General features: G+C 36.0%; 2 protein-coding genes across 5 annotated transcripts in view; one reads left to right on the forward strand and one right to left on the reverse strand.

Moving 5' to 3' along the window:
• The window catches only part of LOC129273468 (uncharacterized), a 50976-nt gene extending 40424 nt beyond the window's left edge, over positions 1–10552 (forward strand). For all 4 annotated transcript variants that reach the window (XM_054910508.2, XM_064108051.1, XM_064108053.1 and 1 more), the window contains one exon: positions 6139–10552. In XM_054910508.2, the coding sequence (XP_054766483.2) occupies positions 6139–7823 (1685 nt within the window). In that variant the 3' untranslated portion in view covers positions 7824–10552. The remainder of the gene's footprint in view (positions 1–6138) is intronic.
• LOC129273258 (unhealthy ribosome biogenesis protein 2 homolog) overlaps positions 10391–25000 on the reverse strand; it is a 30259-nt gene continuing 15649 nt past the window's right edge. Inside the window, exons 17-28 of the mRNA XM_064108049.1 lie at positions 23265–23409; positions 21637–21915; positions 20581–20706; positions 19764–20015; positions 18999–19338; positions 17627–17733; positions 17082–17195; positions 15064–15183; positions 14357–14543; positions 13398–13497; positions 12619–12730; positions 10391–11665 (exon numbers count right to left, since the gene is read on the reverse strand). Coding sequence (XP_063964119.1) covers positions 11510–11665; positions 12619–12730; positions 13398–13497; positions 14357–14543; positions 15064–15183; positions 17082–17195; positions 17627–17733; positions 18999–19338; positions 19764–20015; positions 20581–20706; positions 21637–21915; positions 23265–23409 — 2038 coding nt within the window. The 3' untranslated portion in view covers positions 10391–11509. The remainder of the gene's footprint in view (positions 11666–12618; positions 12731–13397; positions 13498–14356; positions 14544–15063; positions 15184–17081; positions 17196–17626; positions 17734–18998; positions 19339–19763; positions 20016–20580; positions 20707–21636; positions 21916–23264; positions 23410–25000) is intronic.

Here is a 25000-nt window from a genome sequence, read left to right on the forward strand (position 1 = left end):
TTATCAAAATATACTTTCAAAATTGCAATAGTGCTTGTACAGTACTTCTGGCCAACCAAAAAATTACACGGGGGCGGCGGGCGAATTCGCCCCGGAAAGTCCAAAAAGAGCCCCGGAAAAGGGCTAAAAACATTCACACGAGGGCGACTGCAAAACTCATAATCGCCCCCGTCAACTAGGCTTGGGAGCCAGCGCCGGGTAATCGAGTCTACCCGATTCTCAATGCCAGAGTCGGGGAGTCGACCCTGATCTCTGGAGACTCGAGTACCAAGCGGCGGCGGTTCTGAGATAAAGGGACTCGAGTCTTTGCCATGCTCTCTCATTCATGGACGAAAATCGGCCCCAGCGCCGACTCCAAGCACTGAGATAAAATAAATGTAGAATTTGGAGCCGAGGAGTCATACACTTCGAGCAGAACGTTTCTCTGCTTGTGTGCTTTAGGCTCAGTGTGACTGCATGTGGTATGGGGATGCATCGTGTGCATTGTGTGTAGTGTGTATTTCTGTGTGTGTGACTGTAAAATGCCAGTAGACACCACGTGCGCATGTGTTGAGCGACACTTGTGATTGTATCATGAACTGGGATTTGTGTGTGGATTGTGTGAGAAGTTTGAAGGTGTAAGATTTTGGGCGACTTGATAGATGATTGCTCCCCCCCCCTCCCATTTATGTACACTCTCTAGCCCCATGTCGAGCTGCAGCCACCCATCTTGATCCTTCCCCCCAAAGCTTGTCTCTCCTCATTCCTTCTTTTCTTCCAAACTTTATTTCCCTATTATTCTTGTTAATTTCTCCTTTTACAAGTTGTAATTCACTACGAACTTCATTATAATTTTAATGAAGTGTTTATCACCTCTTGTTTGTTTTTAAATATTTTTATATATCTGTTCAAAACAAGAGTCTCGTCTATCCCTTTAAAAAAAATCACGCTTTGATTTTTTTTTCTTTCATTCAAAAATCCCATTGATAACGTTTGCTTGCTAGTCTTAAATGGGAGTCTTGCCTTATTGGAATATTGGCAAGAAGTTAATACAAAAAAATGATGTTATTGTTCTGTCAGTAATAAAAGTAGAGATTCAACTATGGATATTTTTCAGTCATATTTCATTTAATCTTCGTTATTTTAATCCAAACATTCATTTTTTTTTCAATGATGTATTTCACCTTTGGCCGCCAGTTCGCCATTTTCTTAAGTGACTGAAAACGTAGACTAGTCCCTTAATTCAGGGACATCAACCCTCGGCAATTTGTTTACATAACTTTCTTTGTCTCCGTCATGTATTGCACAATCTTGAGAAGCTCATGTTTGGAAATCTGATATTCTTGTGGTGGTGGGGGGGGGGTACGAGATTGCCGCCCTTTTCATTCTGTTTTGGTTTGGCTGCCACATGGCCTCTCTCACTGTGTGGAGAAATTAGGTCAGGTAAAATTTGCAAAGACGTGGATAAGTTCATTTCAATTAGAGGCCGTGCAAGGCTAGGCATTCATGATGGATGATGGAAATTGCCAGTTTTGGTTCTGGTAGGCCTTTTTGTCATGAATCTGTGTAACTGATACGAACGCTTAACAATTCAATGACCTTTATGACTTATATCATTATTTTGTATGAATAATTTTAAGTCTTTTAAGTGTCATTTAAATAACTTTCAGTCAAATATGTACGAAGGATATTTGTTCAACTTCATAACATTTGCAGGTACCTATATTGTATGATAAAATAAATTACCTCAGAATTGTACAAATTCAGAACTTTCTTTTTCTTTTACATTGTCTTTAGACACGAATACAGATCTTTCTAGATTAATTTAGCAAATGGGCTATAACACTAAATAGTAAACACGCAAAGCTCACGTCAACCAAGTATCAAACATTCAAACTTGGATTAATTCATGGAGGTTCTACCTCCATGATTTAATCTGAATAGGTCTGTATTAGGTCCATGAATCAACTCAGATATCGTTCAAGCATCAAAATCAATCTATCGATCATCACAACACTAAAATCATAAACAATCACTTCGAAGAAACAATGCGAAGGTCAAACCAGGGAAGTGTTATACTTCCCTGGTATATGCTAGCTACCGTGTATATATATACACACACACACAAACGCAAAAAAGCCGCGAAATAGCTCCAGAAATTGTAGCCCTGGAAAGTGGAAAAAGAGCCCTGGAAAATGAAAAAGTAGCCCTGGAAAATTTTTAAGTTTCTCCAAAAAGAGCCCTGGAAAGAAAAAAAGTAATTTTTTGGTTGCTTCTGGCATAGGGTATACTTTTCTTAAAGTTCTGGGGTAAATGTTGTTTGAATAGTATGTACATATTCGTCAGATGTTCTCACAGAACATTTTTCTTTATTGTGATTCATAAGTCAAATTTTTAGATGACACGCCTTCGATGATCTGAACACCTTATTTGATATATTCCTACAACTTGATTCTCTTAGTAATTGATTGTCTTTCATATTTGTTTCATTGTACAGAAGTCTTGTTTGATGCTAAAGGCATCTCATAAATATCCAACTTGGCATGATTGGTAGGAATTCTCTCAGTATATCATTCATGTCGTTGATTACTGTAATAGACACCTGCATGCTGCCCACTATTGCCCTGCTCACACTCATACATTACATAGTTTAATGCAGTGCACTGTCACGTAACATGCAGAAAAGACTAAAGACTGTATTCTGAACGTCAGTTTAACTGACAGGTCTAGTCCACCCCAGAAAATTGTTGATTTGAAATGATAGAGAAAAATCATAACACTAAACATTTCTTCAAAATCAGATGTAAAATATGAGAGTTATGACATTCTAAAGTTTTGCTTATTTTTCACAAAACAGTGTTATGCTTGGTGGATTTTTCTCCTTTTATTCATATCAACACTTTATTGGGGTGGACTTGTCCTTTAAACCATGGTCTTGTAAGTCTGGTCCAGAATTAAGGGAAGCTGTAAGTTTCAAAGTACGTTTCTTAGTTTACTTGAATCTTTCCTGTTAATAAATGGTGATGAAAAGTATTGTTTAGATTATTTCAGTATAATCTCTTACGCTTTGAGAACAAAATGTGATGATAAATTATCTCGTAATGGAGATTTGTGTTACATTTGGCTATCTATAGTTCAATTACAACCTTTGACCTTTGGTTTAGTTGAAACGTAGTTCAGAATACAAGAATGTGTTTATTGGCTGGGCTCTTAAGAACATGCGAGCTATTACCATGATAACTTTTGTCTGCAGACTGCATGATGAAACACTGTTTACAGCTATCTATCAAGCACCTATACAACGGTATTGCATGCAGATATATTAATCATTCATCACACCAAAATTATTAGTTTTGGTGTCTTCTTTGATTTCAGTTTCAGTTCAGCCATTTTGATTTCCATTTGACAGTACTAGTCCTTTAATCATTTACTAGAAGTAGATCGTGTAGTGTCCTTAACCTGTTCTGCTAATCATTGTACATGTAATAGCTATGTACTAACCACACATCATAATTTAGTGTAGAATACATGTACTTTTAAATGCAGCCTTCCCCCTGCTGTATGCCTCTACTTTTATTCCAATTACTACTCGTCTCCTATTTTGAAATGTTTGATGATAAAAGGAGATTGGAAGTGGGACATTAAACAATTATCTTTCTCTTCTAAAAGGTTGGAGATTCAATTTTAATGATAATACTTATGAATGGAAGTGTTGATATGCATACATTTGTGTTCAGTTGGGAGCCTCTTATGTTGATTCTCACTAAATTGCGCTATTCTCAGAATTTAATGATTTCCCCCATTTCTGTTGGTTCCATATCCATAGATGGTACACTGGATGATCTTAAGTTAGGCGTTGGTGTTATATATATATACACTGGCCACAGCTCTAAACCTAGATATATATAGGGATGGTTCCTGGACTCGTGAGGTGTTGAGCTTTTGATATTATTTTAAGTAGCTTTTTTGTAAACCTGCGTTAGGTGATGGAGCTTCAGCTAGGTTCAGGCACTTTAAAGGGGTACTGGAAATAATAATATCTAAAAAATAATGTTAAGTTCCTGAGTAAAATGCTGAAAACTTCATCAAAAGCTGATTACAAAGTCATGGAATTTTAAAATTAAGCAATATTTTGTGAAAACAGTTATGTGCTCGTCATCATGAATATCCATTAGGTCAGGTGAGCTGATGATGTTACATCCGTACTTTCCCTTATAACATGAAATCATAATAATAATATTTCATATTTTCATTCAGGTGCGAATGATTTGTCTCCCTTACAATAAAATTAGTTGCAACAATGAATATCTAATTCATTAAATCAGTTTTCAACCAATTTTTTTGTTCTTGGTGGACAAAATTTGAATAAACATGATTTCATGTAATGAAATACAAAAGTACAAGTGGGGATATGACATCATCAGTTTGCTCATTGAATATTCATGAAGTCTTGCATAGAATTGTTTCACCAGAATAATACAAATCTTTAAAATGTCATAACTTTGTTCGATTGTGCTAAACTTTTCAGTGTTTTGTTTGTCTGATTTTTCTTTATCTGTTTAAATCATATTATTTTCAGCCTGAAGTACCCCTTTAATTTGTGGTCAAAACACCAACACCAAAAAACTGCACTTGAAATCACCCAGTGAGAACAGTCCTTGTAACATTTTACAAGTTTTTGTTGCCCCTGTAGCAATCTGGAATATCCCATTTGTATACACAACCTATCTACAGTGTTGCAGATGTAATCCTTTCGATTGTGCAAATATATGAATGAGGTTCTTGAAATTTTAGGAAAATTAAACCTCTTCCTTATTTTTGCGGATAGGACCGGAGAGAAAATACTACAATATTACTTCTGTAATATTGCACAAATTGAATGATACCCTGTTCATCTTTGCTATACAGCAAATGTTCCTGCTTTTTGCATTCGCCCTATGTGCGTGATCATTTTCTTGTTGCACAATCATTTCCTTTCGTGATTTAGGTGAATGGTGCTCTGTTGGCAAGCTTTCGCTCTGTAGATTACAGCATTTTAACCCCTGTAAAGGGCCTATTCATATACGCAATATTGCCCTATTCTAAGACGTATATGAATAGTGATTTGGACCAATATCCATCAATATTATTACTATAACTTTAGGGTACTGGCGGACATGCCACTATGTGTACATGTGTGACTGCCCAGCTGCTTATATGAATTTTGAAAATGACTAATATGCTTTGTTCATATGATTTGTGTACTTTTATATCAAGACTGTATGATTTGGGCCATTGTGGACTGTTGGACTCTTTTGTTTACATCAATTTTTGTTTTCCTTTTTCAAAATAACATACATTGTTTCAAGTTAACCTATTGATAATGTAATTTTGTTTTGTTATTTCTAATTATGTTTTCTTTAATTTTTAGCATGCAGTTTATTTTAGTTATTAAGTTATTTGCAATGATATAGCCATTTTGCTAGTACTTCATGCCGAATATTTATTATTGTATATTGCTTAAGATATTTGTTATCTTATTTCATATGTGTACATACAATGATACAATATATTCTCAGTAGATCATAGTTTCATTTAGACAATATAATGGATAAATCACATATTTTCATTATCACAAGCCGAATTATTGTATTGGTAATAGGCATAAAGAGATCCCAGTAAAATTTATCAGTAGATAATAGTTTCATTTAAAGAGTGCAATGCACAAAATATTTTGTATTTAGTATATCACTGACTGCTTATGATTTTGAAAATGATTAGAAGTCTGCATTCTTTTAATAAAAGGATTGTATCATAAAGTATATATGAACTGGCGATCTCTCAAAATAATGCAAATATAACTAATTTGTAGCTGAAATACAAGTGGCTTTCAATGGTAAAACTATTTGCCAATGAATTAAAATCAGATTAAAAATTGAAGGGATGGCAAACAAGAACACAGCAATTTACTTTTGTGACTTCATTTGAATGCAAGGATATTGAACAATTTTGATTTTAGCTTCATAAACAAATAAAAATGCCATTTTGCTATCAATTTACCAAGATCAGTTCAAGGATAAACAGTTCAATTTTGTAAGTGAACATATGCACCTAAAATGTCCTTTTTGGCCCGGTTTCTTTAATTTTTTTTTTGGATCTATCTTCACAATTTTTCTACAGATCTTATCGCCATGGTAAGCAAAGTTCAAGGTAAGCGCTTGGATGACCAAAGAGGCCTCACACTACGCAACTTAGAGCTACCCGATTTCCTCAAAGTCCCTGCTATCTACACCTCTTCTTCATCTTCCACTAAGCCTGTGGACAGTCGTCCGAAGAGTGCCCTCGCTAAGCCTTACCAGTCCAATGCAGCTTCCGAACAGCCAAAGCATGAGCAGGGAGATCTCAAGGGTATCGACATAGAAACGCTGAAGCTACGGCCCAAGTCGACACCTCCAAGGCAAGGCATAATGAAAGATGACGATGACGGATTTGACGGTATTATACCAACGCAGGATCAAGCTGATGCTGTCTTTGGGAAGGGTGGTCCACGCAGTCCAGTTCATGTTCGCTTCGATGATACTGTCGTGAGCAGTTCCTATCGAGAAACGTCTTGGGGTCAGGGGGCATATGTGAACTATCCAATTACAGACAAACTAAGGCCGTCAGTGGCAAATTCATATCAGTCTGGAACAAGCTCATATCAAACCCCAGACAGTAAGTTGAGTCCAAGAGCATATGGCACTGGTCAATTAAATGGGAATGATTCTACAGATTACGGACAGAATACTACGGCATACTCACTGGAGTTTAATAGTTCATTTGGAAGCATGGACCAACCCAACCTGTTGGATACCACGTTGATGTCGACTTCTTCAGACACTCGTCTTCCTCCTCCTCCTACTCCAGATATGGATACTACCATACAGGCCGACTTACCAAACTACACTCCTCCTCCTGCGATTGATGTGGAGCAGCCACGCCCTGCTGGGTTTGCCAAGATGAGCAGCCAGAGCACCCCAGATGTGAGAAAATACCCCATACAGCACCCCTTCCGATCGGGATGCACCCTACCAGGTCATGGCCCGGACGTTGCCCCCAAGCCTGTTGTGGAAGCCAATGGGTACGCTTCCAAAGCGTACACCAGGAGCATATCTGCAGGGCAGCTCTCCTACTCCAATAACAACAACACCAATGTGTCTCTTGCTGTTACTTCCCCAGACATCAAGGTTGAAACAAATAATTGCTATTCAAATTATTGTCCCCTTCCGACCACACCTGACGGGAGCTCTTATGGTGGTTCTTCCACCAACCTTGATGACTTGTCCATGTCTCCGACATCTTCAGCCCCACCAGATGTGGCTCAGGTGCATGCCAAGGAAAGAGTCATCAAACCCCCTCCTGCATACCACAGCAACATGTCCACCAGGCAATCAAATGGAGCCTTTACATCCGGTGAAGACTTGTGGGGCCGTAAGGGCACACTGCAAAGTGCCACTTGGAGTTCCTCAGCATCCAATCTGACCAGTGGTCCATCTGGAAGACCTGCTCATGGGGCCACATGGTCAGGCCCAAGAGGAACTGCTCCCCAGGTAACAAGCGCACTCTCCACATCGGCACCACGTAGCTACAGAGGACCAGTGCCGTTCACGAGCGTGCAGCCCCCAAGGACACACCCTAGCTCCCAAGGGGCTGTACCTAAGCTTCCAGTTGGTGGCAACCAAGTAGGATATGGTGAAACCAACAACTTGAGTGCTGGTTCCTCGGGAGGGGCTACAGGAGGGGAAAGTGAGGGAACTGGTTTGCAAGGTAAAGAAACGGTTGTCATCTCCAAGGATGGTAGGAAATTAAGGGCCACATTTGTTTAAAAGTGCCTCTACACAGTTCCAAGAAATCTTGCTCAAGAAAATCTAAATTCCAACAAGAATATAAATAGAGGGGCCTTTCTAGGGGTACTTTTTTAAAATGAAATGCTGCATTTATGAGAGATATAAAAAAAAACCCAAAACAAAGAAATCTATTAAATAAAATGTTTCAATGTCACAAAGAAAAATTTGGCAATCCTCTAAGTTTAGATAACCTAGATTTGTCGGAATATCATTTCTACAGCACCTTTTTTATTTTTAAACCACTAAAAAAAAACAATGAATTAATTTGTACATAAGTTCAACAAACAGTAATTTTTTTCCTTTTGAGTGATGACAATCTTCAGGTACCAGTAGTTTGGTTTATTTTCAGTTTTTTTTTTGTACATACATTTGTAACCACATCTGAATGAATTTTTATATCACATGTGTTTGTATTATGATTATACCATTTTCCATCATTATTTAGCCTTTTGATTGTTTATTTGGTCAAGTTGGATTAATGCATGTTCTCATGATCTGGAGAAATATAAAATGTTAGGGGTGTCTTTGTTGTATTTTACTGCAAATTATTATTATTTTTTGTGTGTATGTAATGTCAGTTTGCATGAATTAGGTTGTTCTTTAAGAATGAAAGAAATTATTCATTGCCTTCAGAATAAATATTGAACAACTTCTGAAATAGTGACATTTTGTAGATAGAATCAACATATATGACCTGTAATTTATGAATTACCAAAGAGTTTATGCTGTATATATTTCTTTATAGAACATATCTGCCATTTCTGGTGAACACTTTTCTAACAGACTTTCTATATTATTATATGTACATTTTGTATATTTACTTAGTGGTATCAGATACTTGATATATAAGTGGACGAGTGTCACTCACAGCCTTATGGTTGTTTTTATCCTTCTTGTGAGATACTCTCACTGTATTTTTCCAGCACGATAATATTTTGTCAAATATTGGTTGTATTTGTATTTGCTAGTCATACTTGTTATGCCAGGGGGGTGTTATGTTCTAAAAGATATTTAGTTATTATTCTCCATCTACAGTTTTTAAGCGTAAGTAGCAACCTTAAAGGACAAGTCCACCCCAACAAAAAGCTGATTTGAATAGAAAGAGAAAAATCAAACAAACATAACACTGAAAATTTCATCAAAATCGGATGTAAAATAAGAAAGTTATAACATTTTAAAATTTCGCTTAATTTTTCAAAATAGTTTTATGCAAATCCTGGTCGGCATGCAAATGAGGGGACCGATGACATCATCCACTCACTATTTCTTTTGTATTTTATTATATGAAATATTTTGATTTTCTGGTCATTGTCATGTGAAACAAAGTTTCATTCCTCCCTGAACACATGTAATTCCATTATTTAACATTTTGTGGTTCAAGCAAGGGGGTCCTAATTGTCGAATTCGTAAAAATTGAAATATTGTATTATTCAAACAATAAAACACAAAAGAAATAGTGAGTGACATCATCGACTATCTCATTTGCATATCACTGAGTTGAGCACAGAACTATTTTGTGATAAATAAGCGAAACTTTAAAATGTCATAACTTTCTTATTTCAAATCCGATTTTGATGAAATTTTCAGCGTTATTCATGTTTGATTTTTCTCTATTTATTCAAATCAACCTTTTTCTGGGGTGGACTTGACCTTTAAATTGTATCGAATGGGAAGAGTCATGTCATTGTACATCACATTTTGATAATTTTTGTTCCATTACTCACACCTAAGCTTCACAACTTTGGAGCTGCTGAGAGGGATAAATCAAGTGTGATGGAGTAACTCTTTATTTAATTATAAAGTGTGAGGGAGTAACTTCTTTACTTCATGAAAATCCTATTAATTATCAAGAAGGAGAATTTGAAAGTGACTACACCATCTAAAATCACACATTACAGGGAAATAAGCTCCCACCATGGACATATGAAGGGTTAGTTAATGAATTCAGTGGCATGTGATGCTCATTGTCCTCTGAATAGCTACTTTGTTCGTACCAGGTTCTGCCGTCAAATAGGCGATCCTGAGTTGAAAGAAGCAGTTCGTGTTTAAACATTGATATTGCACAAACTGTATGCGTAGAAGATGATAAATCACTTAAATCCTGGGGAATGGATGTGCAGTTCTGACCCTTCTTGGAAGTCAATTTTGCTGCTTTAAATCTATTAAAAGCATGCTGATAGGAAAGCATTTTTCTGACATATCAGCCAACAGAACAACAAAAAAAACAGGAAAGCTGTCCCTTTGTTAACAACCAGATATGCCTTGGTAATCTGTCTAAATACCTGCATGTTCTCATTAAGATACTCATACTGTAATCATGAATCAAGGAGAGGATCGCGTTGAACATCCATCTCTCAGAGGTCCATGCTTTTCTATCTTTTTATTAGTATTCTTTATACACCTGAAAAAGGAGATTTATTAAAGATGGTTTAAGCGATTTATTTTCCACATGTTATGAAGCATTGCTCAGGGTATAAACAAATATAGTATGGCTGATTTAATTGTGTTTTGTTATTGTACTCAATAAATTGCTGATTTTTTAATGAATTGAAGTTTGATTTGCAAATCATTCATATATTTATATCCATGATTCTTCCATATTTTTATGCGCTTTATTTAAAGACTAACTAGATTGCTGTTCTCACATTTTGTATTTAACAACCATTTATATAAATTGATTATATGATATTAAATATAGTGATGTGCTAATTGTGAGGAATTGCTGTATTTACTTGTAGATTTCAATGCATAAGAGAGGGAAGATGTATGAAGGAAAACATTACACACAAAATATAGAATTCTGTATTTTAATTTTCAAATATTTCCTAGATCACATTGAAAGAAAATAAATGGCCCATTCCATTCATGGTCAAGAAGATAGAACAGAAATTATTGTACACTATTGTACATCGTATGAAAGATTTGTAAACTTTGTTGAGATCACTAATATGGCAAGATTTATGAAGTCGCGCAAGGGGGAAGATATAACAAAGATTTGGTGATTTCAATGTTCTTCATTGATCTTGAGTTTTTCCATTGAACAGTGTACAAATAATTCCTTGGAACAATACACACAGATGTGACTCGATATTTGGTTTTTACATGCATTTTCAATATGAACATTGTCGGGGGGGGGGGGGGAGACAGGCTTATAAATTTGAACATTGAAAGCTCATACAGGTATATACTAGGAATAATGTCAGTCCTAATATATAGTATCCAACGAAAGAAAACATTTGAATCACATACAATACTGGGTATTACTTGAACTAACGTATCAAAAATACTTCATAGAATCAGGTTAAAATCTCTAGGAGTCAATGGCCCGTATTCTGAACTGGGAAGGATAAATAAGACAATTTTCTTCACCAGGAAAGAGCACAGTAAACATAAGAAACACACGTAAACAAATTGACATGTTTGGCTTCCCATAATCATGAGACAGAGACCAAGGTCCAAGTTAAACCCCAGTTCAGAATACAGGCCATTGTGTCATCACTTTAAAATAAAAATTTGCATATTTCACATCAAGCACATCTCTTGTGGAGAAAGAGGTGTCATCTCTTGTGGAGAAAGAGGTGTACAACAACTCTGATAAAATGTGAACTAGCTTTTGCATGGGGTGTACTCATGTTTGTTAAATACACTAGCATCAAAGTAATGGACTACACATGACCAGTATATTTGTGATGTTTCTTGTAATCGGCGTAGAAAGAACGGAACACTTCCTTGAGAGAAACTGGTAGAGTAACGTTGAGGAGAGAGAGGGTCTTGTCGTCGCAAACATCTACAATCTTGTAGATTCCGCCCACTAATGGTGTCTGAGAAAACGAAGAGAGATGTTTTTAATATACAGTGCGTCCCAGAAAATAGGAAACTAGTATTCCAATATGAGACGAACATTTCATGCATCAATGAGCCATACAAGTTTGAAATTTTAACGTCAGAAACAAGTCGCCCAGAAAAATTGGACAAGATTGGTTTGTGATTCTGCCACTGATCTCTAATTGGACAAGATTGGTTTGTGATTCTGCCACTGATCTCTAAATGAGAGTGTAAAAGATTTACATGTAGCTGAGTATTTGGTTCCAAATTAAGTGTCAAATTCATATCAAATACATATTGTGAAATCTGTCAAGGGTTTCCTTTTTTGTGAGATATTTGTATCCATAGATACATTTATGCATGATTTTCAGGGTGCAATCAGCATAAATACCAAAATAAAAAACCCCACAGAATTCCCCATTCAGTATGTAAGGTCATGTATGATGGAAGCTACTTTCACACAACTCCCAAGAATGTTCTGTAATCTGATTGGTCCAAATCGGATCACATGATGTTCAGCAAATTGCACTGTTGCATCCAAAATGCACTATCCTGCACTCATGACGTCAGAGTGCAGGATAGTGCAAGTTCTGGAATCATCTAGAATTTAGATCAAATATAGCATTCGGGGCAACTCAGTAACATGAGTGAGGGGGGTTGTATAAAACAAACAATACACACATTCTTGTGCATAGAGGACCTAAATAATGAACTCTGTGCTTGACTCGCCAAATGGATATACCGCACTTGGTCCTGCGGACCTCGGTGCGGTATTTCCATTGGCTCTTCTCGCACATCGTTCATTATTTGGCCCTGCATGCACGCGCTTATGTGCATTTGTATAATATAACATAATTAATCTTATGATATACTGATTTCAATCTTCTAAAAAGATGACATTGGGGGGGAGGAGGTCTCACATGTTACATCACTAACAAAGTTGATTTACCTTGACTTGTGAGGGCAGTGTTGTCTTCTGCAATCCATTGATGTAATCAGCTATAAGGTAGATCCCATATTGAGATATATCACTCTTCAGTGATGCTATCAGAGACAGTAACCTGATAAAATCAATGTGACATTATTTCACGCTCAAAAATATATGGGAATTAGGTATAACACTCCAGAGCCCTTTTGCAAAAAAAGTTACTATTATGGTCATGTTGCCATCAAGTTGCAACTCCCATGGAATTCTTGATTATGATCAAATTTTTACAATGGTATTTACAATTTGATGAATGTGTTACACAATAGATAATTTCTCATGTTCCTGAATGTGAATAAAAAACTAATGCAACATTATATTTTCACAATTTTTTTTTTTTTTTTTTTTTTTTTTTTGGGGGGGGGGGGCATAATGATACAGGCTTAAATAGAAGAAAATAACTGCAAAAATATCAGCTTAACGGAGTATGATTAGAAATTCGGAATCCAGTTCATTTCAAAACATCATTAAAATGGCTTTAAATAAACTTGAATTTCAAATGGCTTCAATTTCAACCTTCATAGCAAAACTGAAACCTTGTAAAACTTTTTCCCCTGACATAGAGGACCAATGGTAATGATTGCTGTGAGCATCAAATTTCCCTTCTGTGAACTACTACTCAAAAGTTTCTTTATTTTCCAATTTTCTCTTTTTTTTTTAATGCTGAAAATATCATTTGAACTGAACATATATCCTAGATATGAATGGGGATACGTGGGTGAAAATGGAAAGTGATTTGATACCTTTGCATATTCTCAGCACAAGTGACAAACTGTTCTTCATCGACTCTCATTATCTCGGTTGTCTGGAGTGAGCATCTCTCAATCAAAGCAGATGATAAATGTGATTGAAAAATAGTCAAGAACAAATGATCCAGTAAACCAAATTATTTTCATTTACATACAGGCCAATTCCTCTTCAACCACAAGAAAAAGAAAAATCAAACAGTAACAGCACAAAAAATTTCATGAAAATCAGACTAAGAGAGTTAAGCCTTGCGTAGAAATTCTGTTTGACAAAACCATAATGTAATGTGAAAATGAATGATCTGATGTTGTCACACTCATTCCTTTAAAGGTCAAGTCCACCCCAGAAAAATGTTGATTTGAATCAATAGAGAAAAATCAAACAAGCATAATGCTGAAAATTTCATCGAGATCGGATATAAAATAAGAAAGTTATGACATTTTGAAGTTTTGCTTATTTTTCACAAAACAGTTATATGCACAACTCAGTGACATACAAATAAGTCGATGATGTCCATCACTCACTAATTCTTTAGTTTTTTATTTCAATTTTTACCAATTTGACATATAACAATGGCAATATACCACATGTTCAGGGAGAAATACAACTTTGTCTCACAGGACAATGAGAAAATTTGAATAATTCATATAATAAAATACAAAAGAAATAGTGAGTGATGTCATCAGTCCCCTCATTTGCATACCAACTAGGATGTGCATATAACTGTTTTGTGAAACTAAGCGAAACTTAAAAATGTCATAACTTTCATATTTTACATCCGATTTTGATGAAATTTTCTGTGTTATGCTTGTTGGATTTTTCTCTTATTATTCAAATCAACTTTTCCTTTAAGTGAATATTTTAAAAAAAATTTATATACCAATTATCATTTACCTATTTCTCTGAAACTTCATTATGCTGGTTACTTAACTAAAGATCATTTTGAAAAGGATATAGTTCACACAGCTGATGTAAGCTGACACTGCTTTGAGAACAGATCCCGGATAGCACATCAGAAGATCGTTCAGGATGCGGAAAGCAGCTGCAAAGCATGATGGGAAACGAGATGCTTGGATGTCAGCCCATGGTATCATGAGACAAAGGTGCATTGTGGGAATGGCATGTTCAGAAGACAGTAAATCCTAATAAGAACAAACAAAATTAGTACATACCATGAAATTATACTTGAAAAATTCATATCACATGATGACATTAAGTTTAAACTTGGCAGCATTACAACCCTCACTATAATATAATTCAAAAAAAATTATACTTTGTCATTGCTCCAAATAACCATTACAAACTTCATTAATTCTTTCAATGTAATTTAGAAGTAGCGACAATACATTAAAATACCACTTTAAAAAAATATTAGAACTGAGATATGACATATCAGGGTTGTCACAAGGGACTCTTTATTGTTGGAAAATCACCCCACACCTCGCCCTCATGATTCAGGGATGCAAAAACTAGTCTGTTTTGTACATTAAGAATATGGATTTACGTCCATGGTTGGGCGGGTGTAACATTGCAATTGAGTGCCGAACAGAAATTTTGATTGGTGTAGTGAGAATAATGATGAATCTTGATACATGAGCTACGTCAGAACAGAGATTGATTATACTGATGCAGATAAAAATAAAAAATAAACCGATAACATACCTTGCCTTGTGAGATGAATTTGGCTACAGTTGTCAAGATAGCAACAACCAGAGTGCCATCTATAGGCTGATGCTGCATTTTAACAGTTTCATGAAGAAGTTTTTGACATCTATCTAGGACCTACATTATAAAAAGCAGAAGATATAAAATGAACAGTTACATGCAGGTGAAGGACTGTTCGAACAGAATCAAACAATAAATCTGTAAGTATGCAATCATTGGACTATAAACCCTCTCTCTGTTCCCGATTCATAAGCAAAATTATTATTTAATCAGTAATGGACAAATAAACAAGGCAAACGCCAAGCGTTGTCTCGCATGCATATTGCAGTCATGAAGAGACTGCATGTCAAATCTGAAGGGTAACATTTAAGAAACTTTGACAGCTTTTCTATTGTACCATTGGCAAATGTGTGTGAATATTATAAATGGTGCCAATAACTATAGCTCATTAAATAAATAACAACAGTTTTTAAAGAATAAACAAGCAAAATACAAAATCTGGTTCAGGTATAGAGAGTACTGAGTTCTGAAGTAAATAAAATAAAAAGTATTATAAAATTATAAAGTTCATGTCACTAGAGGAACAAAGTAGTGTGAAAGTTCTTTGACCTTAATCAAATTCAACTCACATTCGAACCTGACCTGCACCTTCAAGAGATGGACCTCTGTTACGAGTTTGGCGATCCCACCTCGAAGCTATAGAAATGTATTGTGTGAACAAAATAGCACAGTGCCAGTCATGGAAAGTTCATTGACCTTTGACCTTAATCAAATTCAACTCACATTTGAACTTGACCTGCACCTTCAAGAGATGGACATCTTTTATGAATTTGGCAATCCTACCTCGAAGATATAAAAAGTTATTATGTGTACAACACAGCACAGTGCCAGTCATGGAAAGTTCATTGACCTTTGACCTTAATCAAAATTCAACTCACATTCGAACTTGACCTGCACCTTCAAAAGATGGACCTCTTGTATGAATTTGGCAATCCTACCTCGAAGATATAGAAAGTTATTGTGTGTACAGCACAGCACAGCACAGTGCCAGTCATGAAAAATTCATTGACCTTTGACCTTATTCACATTTCGACTCATATTCGAACTTGACCTGTGCCTTCAGGAGATGGACCTCTGGTATGAATTTGGTGATCCCACCTTGAAGATATAGAAAGTTATTATGTGTACAACATAGCACAGTGCCAGTCATGGAAAGTTCATTGACCTTTGACCTTATTCAAATTCGACTCAACTCGAACTTGACCTGCACCTTCAAGAGATGGACCTCTGGTATGAATTTGGTGATCCCACCTCGAAGCTATAGAAAGTTATTGGGTGTACAACACAGCACAGTGCCAGTCATGGAAAGTTCATTGACCTTTGACCTTATTCACATTCGACTAATATTCGAACTTGACCTGTGCCTTCAGGAGAAGGACCTCTGGTATGAATTTGGCGATCCTAACTCGAAGCTATAGAAAGTTATTGTGTGTACAACACAGCACAGTGCCAGTCATGGAAAGTTCATTGACCTTTGACCTTATTCACATTCGACTAATATTCGAACTTGACCTGTGCCTTCAGGAGATGGACCTCTGGTATGAATTTGGCGATCCCAACTCGAATCTATAGAAAGTTATTGTGTGTACAACACAGCACAGTGCCAGTCATGGAAAGTTCATTGACCTTTGACCTTATTCACATTCGACTAATATTCGAACTTGACCTGTGCCTTCAGGAGATGGACCTCTGGTATGAATTTGGTGATCCCACCATAGAAAGTTATTGGGTGTACAACACAATTGTTGACGACGACACCGACGCCTGAAATAGTGATACCTATGTCTCGCTCCGCTAGGCAGGCAAGACAAAAACAATAGGAAGTGATGATTTTCACTCGTCCTCAGAGTAACTAGTGGCTCAAAAGGCTGTCATACCAACAAGTCCACCCATACCATTCTGCAAAATTATCTTATCATTAAAAAAAATTAATCAGTGGACAATAGAAGACAAACCTTAGGCACCATTTCCATGACGACCATATAACTTTCATCTGAGAGCACTGATCCTGGTAACAGTTGCCATGCTTGTAATATGCCAATCACATTAGCATTGCTATCACCCAGTTCCTGAAAAATTATAAAATTATTTTTAAAAATACATTAATCTACACAACAGCAAAAATTGTATGGATTGAAAAAGTTTGATTCTACGATGATTGAATTTCAATATTTCTGTATATGCATGCTCAGAACAGACGGTACAATTTTTTTAAATATATAACATTATTAAATTTTTAATAACTGCAGCCCACAGAATGTGTGTGTGTGTGGGGGGGTGGCTGGGCTATTTTTCCAAATTTGGTTCATTCAACACTATACTTTGCACTAAAACAAATACATGTAGCAACAGTTCAGCATTTCCAATTATTTTAAAACACATGATAACGTATGTCTTTGATTTCACTCCTACATCAGTTGCAAATATTAATCATAATTTCTCTTTAATTCCATTGCCACAAAAGGGGTAAAAATTCTCAAATTCTTAGCAAAGGACAAACCATATTTTTCAGCATCTGTTGAAGTTCTGAAGTTAAGTCATCTGTTTCCATGACACCCAATGTGATGATGAGGAGTCCTTCAAGCTGTTGTCTTACAGAAGAATGACCTGAAACACATATCAAAATTACATTCAAAAGTCAGGTATATGTTTCATAAAACGTCATCAATTGCGAATTATAAGCTCAAGTTATAAGCTACTGAAAAGTTGACATTTGATTGGTTAAAAGTAACTTCATCATACAACAATCTGGGCCCCGTTTCATAAAATTTTTAATCAATGCAAGTTTCTATATATTTTTTTGTCAATGACATGAGTAAAAATTATTATTCTAATACTCCACAACTGAAATGGCAAGGGAACTTATTGTTAGACATGGTATTTTCTCAGCTTTAACCCTCAATCTCCCGGGGTATTCTGATTCTTGTCATTCCCGGGGGGGGGGGGGGGGGGGCCATTATGGCCCCCCCTTAAGATCTCAGCCGTGGATTGCGCGATCACAACGAAAATTTACATGATGGTAGAGAATGACGTAATCTACGCAGTTGCATTGGTAAATTTCACTGAATTCATATATTTTTATTTTATATGAATTAATTATGCTAATTTATTCATGAAATCATACTTTTTGCTCTGATTCACTAAATAAAGCTCCTAGAATGCTATTTTTTGGTGAAAATATTCCTTATAGCATTCCTAACAATTGTGAATGAAAAAAATTCTGGTACCAAGACCGATTTCTAATGTATTTTATTGTTTTTTGAATTTTTTTTGGGTCTGACATGCACTTACATAATGTTGCGTAATGTCGTAACCGCGTACCCGGGCGTCACAAATTTGGTCTCAAAATTTGCGCGAGACTTGAAAGTAAAAAGTCAGTGAGCGGCGAGGTCAAAAAATTTTGCGCAGCAGATATATCGCGAAAATTGTCGAGGGGGGGGGGCCATAATGCCCCCCCCCCCCCCCCCCGGGAGAATTAGGGTTAAGCGATTTGGACCTTATGGGAAAAGCACCAAATAGGTAATGGGTATTATTATTATTACAATGGTCAAGAGTCAAAATACAATTTTTTGGAAAAGATGTGAAATAAATGTGAGCACAGACATGGGAACAAAAAAACATCTAAAAATGACAAAACTTCGGTTTCTCCTAAAAATTCCATATTTTTGCTATTATGATAGAGATAAAGCCGGTGTAATAATTACATTATCATGTTAAGCAGGGCCCGCTGGTAGAACAAATTTTCAGAACTGAAGTGGCTTCCCTGGGTAAAATATGACGTTATTATTATTATAAAGGTTTTATTTTTTTTTCATTAAATGGTCAAGCAACCATGTAGGGCTATCATTCATATAACTAGACAGTGCACTTACATTTCCTTGAGACAATAGGTAGACAAGAATGCAGTTGTGTCCAGATAGTCTTAGATTCCAGCGGTTTCCTGGTGATACTACAGTGAGTAGCAAGGTATTCAAGACACGACGTCATCAAGGCATCATCTGAGTCATCACTCTGTAACTTGGCAGAGAAGACGGAGAGCGCCCTCTGGTGACAGGTAGTGAAATGCTGACTGCCAGTGATCTCCTGGCCACACTGATCGCTGGTGTTTTCGCTTGGTTCATTGCCTTTGTTCTCCTTTCCATGGCGGTTGGGTTTTTTGGTCGAGTCGACACTGGCTAATAGTGTCCTTGCAGACATGAAGACATCTTTGAGCTATGGAATATCAATGTAAATTCAAAACATTTTGCCTAGAAAAGCTACTTCATTAAATAGATGAAAGTTATTAATTAGTATTTTAATTATACAACAAATCAAAATCATACTACTAGAGCAGAATTTGTTGGCAAAATGTATGGTTGTTCATAACTATTTATGACTTGCGTTTAGATTCAGAAGCAGGGGTTCACAATATGATTAACAATTATCTGTGAAGTCATCAGAGACGTTACTCTGGACCCCAATAGAATTGCAACAAATTCAAATCAACCTTAAACTGTCTTGATTCATATTTCTCAACTACACAATTATACCAATTGTTTGTATGACAAATGCTTTATAATTAATGAGAACATTTGCAGAGATATTCCTTACAGAACGATGTTACCATCACACTCATGCTATTAAAGGCGCAATTTTACCTGATGACTGGAGTTTTGACTGTTCAGAGACGAAAGAATCTGACTCAAAAGTTGAAATACAGAGGAACGAACATCAGTGATGAGGACAAGTATCTCCTTAGACTGTGCATCAGCTGTTTTATGCTTGCAAGCCAAAGCACTTTGGTTGAGGAGAGTCACTGCAATGGAGAGCATCGTGAAAACACCTGGTGGAGAGACTGATTTCTTGGAAGACTTTAATTTCTTGAGGCACCTTACTATGTGTTGATGAAACTGTATAAATGAAAACAAATCAAATACAAACTATCTTGAGTGGGTCAGTCATTTTCTTTTTACATCTTTACCATCTTCTATGGATATTTGTATTTTTCTCTTTTTAAAGGATGAGTCATTGATTTCTTACTATACATTTCTTTGTAGATTACCGTTATCACTTTTATCATAGCCATCACCAACAACCCTTCTGCTATCAATCATAATCATAATCACAATCATCAGGTGTATCACAACGAGCTGACCTACTAAAAATCACACTTGAATGCAAAACATGCATGGTATTAAATGCGAAACCTGGCATGATCCGCCCAGTGGGTAATTATAATTATACTACATTCAACTATGAAAAGTGACTTTGGTTACAACTTTGATTACACTTAGCAACACTTTCACAATTGCAACCAAAACTACCAACACTCAATATCTTCATCATCATCATCATTACCACTATCATCAACATCATCATCATCATTATAAATAATCATAATCATGATCGTCATCACCATCATAATCATTAATGCCAAATTCATCATCATCACCGATATCATTTTATCATTCTTACCGGTTTCAGATACTTGTCAAACATTGGCAGAGAACCTCCTGACCATGTTGCTTTCTTGAGCCACAATGCAATGAGATCTTTGGAAACCCCTTTGTATTCCGGCGAAGTCACAAGTCTTGAATCCTCCTAAATCAAAGTTACAATTCAAAGAACTAGACAATGGATATCTTGGTACATGTGGTCTAAAATCTCACAAAATTTCAGTCAAATTTTCATCCCATCTCTGTAGGGTTCCATGACATTTGTTCTGGTGGAAAATCTACATGTTAGGGGTAAACCAAACATAAAACCTTACCTCTTAAACTAAATAAACCCTAATCCTTATCTTTACATCATTCTGAAACAAAAACTCTACTACAATCCTAACTCTAACCTTATGCCCTCTATGATATCAAAACTGGAGAAAATGGCACGTCACCCTATGTAAATATATCTGGGGCCTGTTTCATAAAGGACTTGTAACTATGCCATTATGATTGGCTTATGAGCCCTGTTACCATGGTAGTTGCCATTATGGCAAAGTTACACCAGTTGCAAGTCCTTTATGAAACAGACCCCTTGTATAAAAAAACTGATTTCAGCCAAGCAAAAACTAATTTGTCTCTATCTCAAACTCCATTTCTATCTGCTGAAACCCTTGAGGTGGTTCATGAAAACAGTGCCAATTTATAGTAACTGGATTTATATCATTCACAATCAAATTATCAACATACCTCTCTAATCAACTTTAAATGGGTAATAGCCGAAAGATAATATTTGTTTAATGTGAGCGATGTAAATGGAGTCAAGCTGAGATAAAAATTTTGCCATTTGGGCATTATCATTTACTATCATCATAAAAAAATTCTCTTCCTACTCAAAATATGCTGTCTCTTGAATTGCATACAGGGTTATTTTCCATCCATTATATTTTAACAGTGAAGGCTTGAGTAAATTTAAAAGAAGTGGATGAGTTGTCAACAGCTCATTCAGCACCTAACAAAATTTTTGATAATCTGAGACAAAAATGCATAGTTGAACCATCAAACATCCTCAATTGCTTCGTAACAAACCCACCTGACTAAGAAGATCTGCCAGTTCAGTCAAGTACGAAAAGAACCACAAATTTAATTCTTCGTTCCTCAACACCTCATCCCCCTGAACACCCTTCAAGATGGTCGTCAGTATCCTTCTGATCTCCGTAGATAGCTTGACAAGGTCACATGATGGTAAACTTCCTACCGCAGACCCTGTCTCGATACAGGAAACAGTCTGAGTATCTAACATCACCAATCCAAGCATGCATTTCAACTGGTTGCCGGCAGACAGGTGCACCAGAGGAAGATGCCTTAGAATCTGTAATTGAAAATCAAACATGAGAATAATAATAATATGTTAAGCTTATATAGCGCTTTTATTAAAACAAATCTCTTAAGCGCTTTTCATATAACAGGTAAGAGATAGAACTACACAATAAAAAAGTTCATTTCATGGTTGAGAGGTGACATTTAAGTGCTTTCTTGAACAAATCAACTGTGGTCTTGGTTCGGATGTGCAGTGGTCAAGCGTTCCAAAGTGTAGGTGCAGTGAAGGCAAATGTCCTAGAACCATAATACTTGGTACATGCAGATGGGATCCGTAGGAGTAGGTGATTTTGTGAACAAAGGGTGATAGCATTGAAGGAGTTCTGATATGTATGAAGGTTCAAGTCCATGTAGAGCCTTGTAGGTAGTGAGAATGCGCATCTTTTGACTTCCCTGTGCCATATGAAACCCAAATGCTGGATATATTTTAAAGGCGGTGAGTGCAACAATATAATAATGTCCATGTATTTTGAAAGAGTAGCAAATTTTGATTGACAGACACTGACTGCATGTGCTGGGATCAGATTTGATCCCCCAACCTTTTACAGACTGAAGATTTCTATGCTGAAGGTTTAATTGTCTTGTTGCTGCTTTTGTCAATATCATTTTGATTATCATAAGCATAGGTAGTGATAGTGATAATTCATTAAACCAAATCATACATTTGTATAAGCCAGATCACATGAACAAAAACAAAACTAGCAGTGCTTTGTGCCGTTCAAGGGGGGGGGGGGAAGCATCATAAATAACTGTTCTCATGAGCATGTCAGCACAACAAGTATCATTGTTAATATGTACATTAGATCAGCATGTTCAATGAAAATATTCAAAAACAAAATTGATGTAAAGTAATGAATTCATAATACTGCACGAGGATAGAAATAAGATCCTCTTGACTGATTATGAAATTCATACAAGGGGATTTTGAAAGCACTTGCCTAAGCAAATATCATCCACTTCCAAGCCCTTTGAAAATCAAGGAATCAGGAGGATCTCAGTAAGAATTTGAATGGTACAGATTACGATGGAAGCTCAAGTTCATCAGTTACAAAATCAATTCTGCATACATAAATTACATACTTCAAAACGAATAGATTCACTTTTTACATTAGGGCAAGCCCACAAATATCAGACTGCCCTGAAATTATTTTTTTTAATGAAAATATCTCAAACTCTCAAATTACCATGACTTGGGCAGTTCATGAAGTGAAGAAAGCATGGAGAAAATGGACGTCCAAGATATAAAAGCTTATTTTACGGAATTACTCATTAAAATATTAAATATAATCTCAATTTTCAAACTAAAATATACTTATTTTTGAACAAATGCCTCAAACTTACCTTGATGAGTTTGAATCCTGTCTTGAAAACAACATTCCCTGGTGATATTTGGTTGCCTTGGGAATGGTGCAATTGTTTGGACTGTTGCTTCTGTTTTGAATGGGCACCTGTCTCCTTTTTGCTTCTGCCAGTATCACCTACCTCTCTGTGAAGTCAATTAGAGGAAACATGAAATTATCACAAAAATCATGGAATCGAGTGAGTTTACTCTACATCCTTTGTAGATTCCTACACCCTAAGTCCAATCCTATGAATTGTTTCTATGTGCAGTATAAACTTGAAATTTTAGATGAACATAACCCCCAAATATTGTTTTGACTTTTCAAAGACATTGGTTCATTCATATGAGGCAAATTACCAAAAGATTTGTCAAACTATATTTCATGCACTAAACTAAAGCTTCTAGAGGTTTGTCAGACATGAAAACAACTAATGAATACAAACTGGATTTCAATTATTGTAGTTCATTTACTACTAACAGGTGAAAGGAATACCTTGCTACTAGGGTCACAGAAAGAAAAATACACATTTAAATCACTTTACAAAAGGCCATTGTTTAAAAATATTTAAGTGCCTGGTTATAACAATAGATCAAACCTGTTTCGAGAGCTATTAACCAAAGATTATTTATGCACTAACATAACATCCCCCTGGCTCTGCTTTTGTTCTTCTTGGAATTCCTCCCCCATTCTGGCCACCATGATTTACAATGCTCAAAGTCGAATAAAAGAGAAATCAGAAGGTGGTTTTAGCAAAGTCTTTTCATGGTATGGTCAAAGAAAGGTTGAAAGGATAGATTTTTTTTCCTTTTCATTTAATTGCCAGATGGAGGTATTCACTTTAGTTATATAAGACCCAAATATCAAGAATATTTCATTATAAATACAACAGAGAACCAAGTTTGCACACATTACAGGTTACAAAGGAGGGAAAGCTTTATTGTGATCAAGAAATTCTTTAAATACAACCTGAATATGCAAAGTAAACGTGAATGGCCTGATAGCTCATTGGCTTAAGAGCTGATGTTTAATGCATGATTCCACAAAGGTTTGTGGTTTCTACTAACTTTTACCAAAATTAAACATACTCTAGACAGGTATATAAGGGATATTAACTGATGCCTTCAGTGTGAGCAGTCGAGCGAGCAAGGTCAGAATACAGTGACACATGTAACCAACATCATTACATCATCATACAGCCATGTACTACACAAGACTATACAACATGCCTAACCTCTAACCTTTTCACTGTATTCTGGCCTTGTTATTATCTATTTATGCTGGCCTTTTTCACCAGCATAAATCTGGTAATGCTAGTGGGGCTGCGTTTTCGACTTGATTTCAAATTATGCTAATTACAAAATCATCTATCAAAGGTGGGGAAAATCATAAATGTAAAAAAGTTTGAACAGTATAAAAATTCGGGATTTCAAGTAAGAACACTGCTTCAAAATTCCAATCCAAAGGTCTTTTTCGGTGACACACTTACTTTAAATAACACAATATTGTGTATTCCATCTGTAAATTATGTGATTTGAACAGATTTTCAACTGGTAAGATCACCATCACTTCCATATGCACATATAACTTTATAAGATATCTGTATATCATATATGAGCCAAGCTTAAAGAGGAAGGCGCAAAATCAAAATACTTTCGGGTGTATCTGAACCTTTGACCTTAACATCCCCCCAAACTAGTAGGGACAGAATGAAAAAAAACTTCTGAGGAAAACTTT

The sequence above is a fragment of the Lytechinus pictus genome, chromosome 12, assembly GCF_037042905.1.
Source record: "Lytechinus pictus isolate F3 Inbred chromosome 12, Lp3.0, whole genome shotgun sequence".
Classification (NCBI taxonomy): domain Eukaryota; kingdom Metazoa; phylum Echinodermata; class Echinoidea; order Temnopleuroida; family Toxopneustidae; genus Lytechinus; species Lytechinus pictus.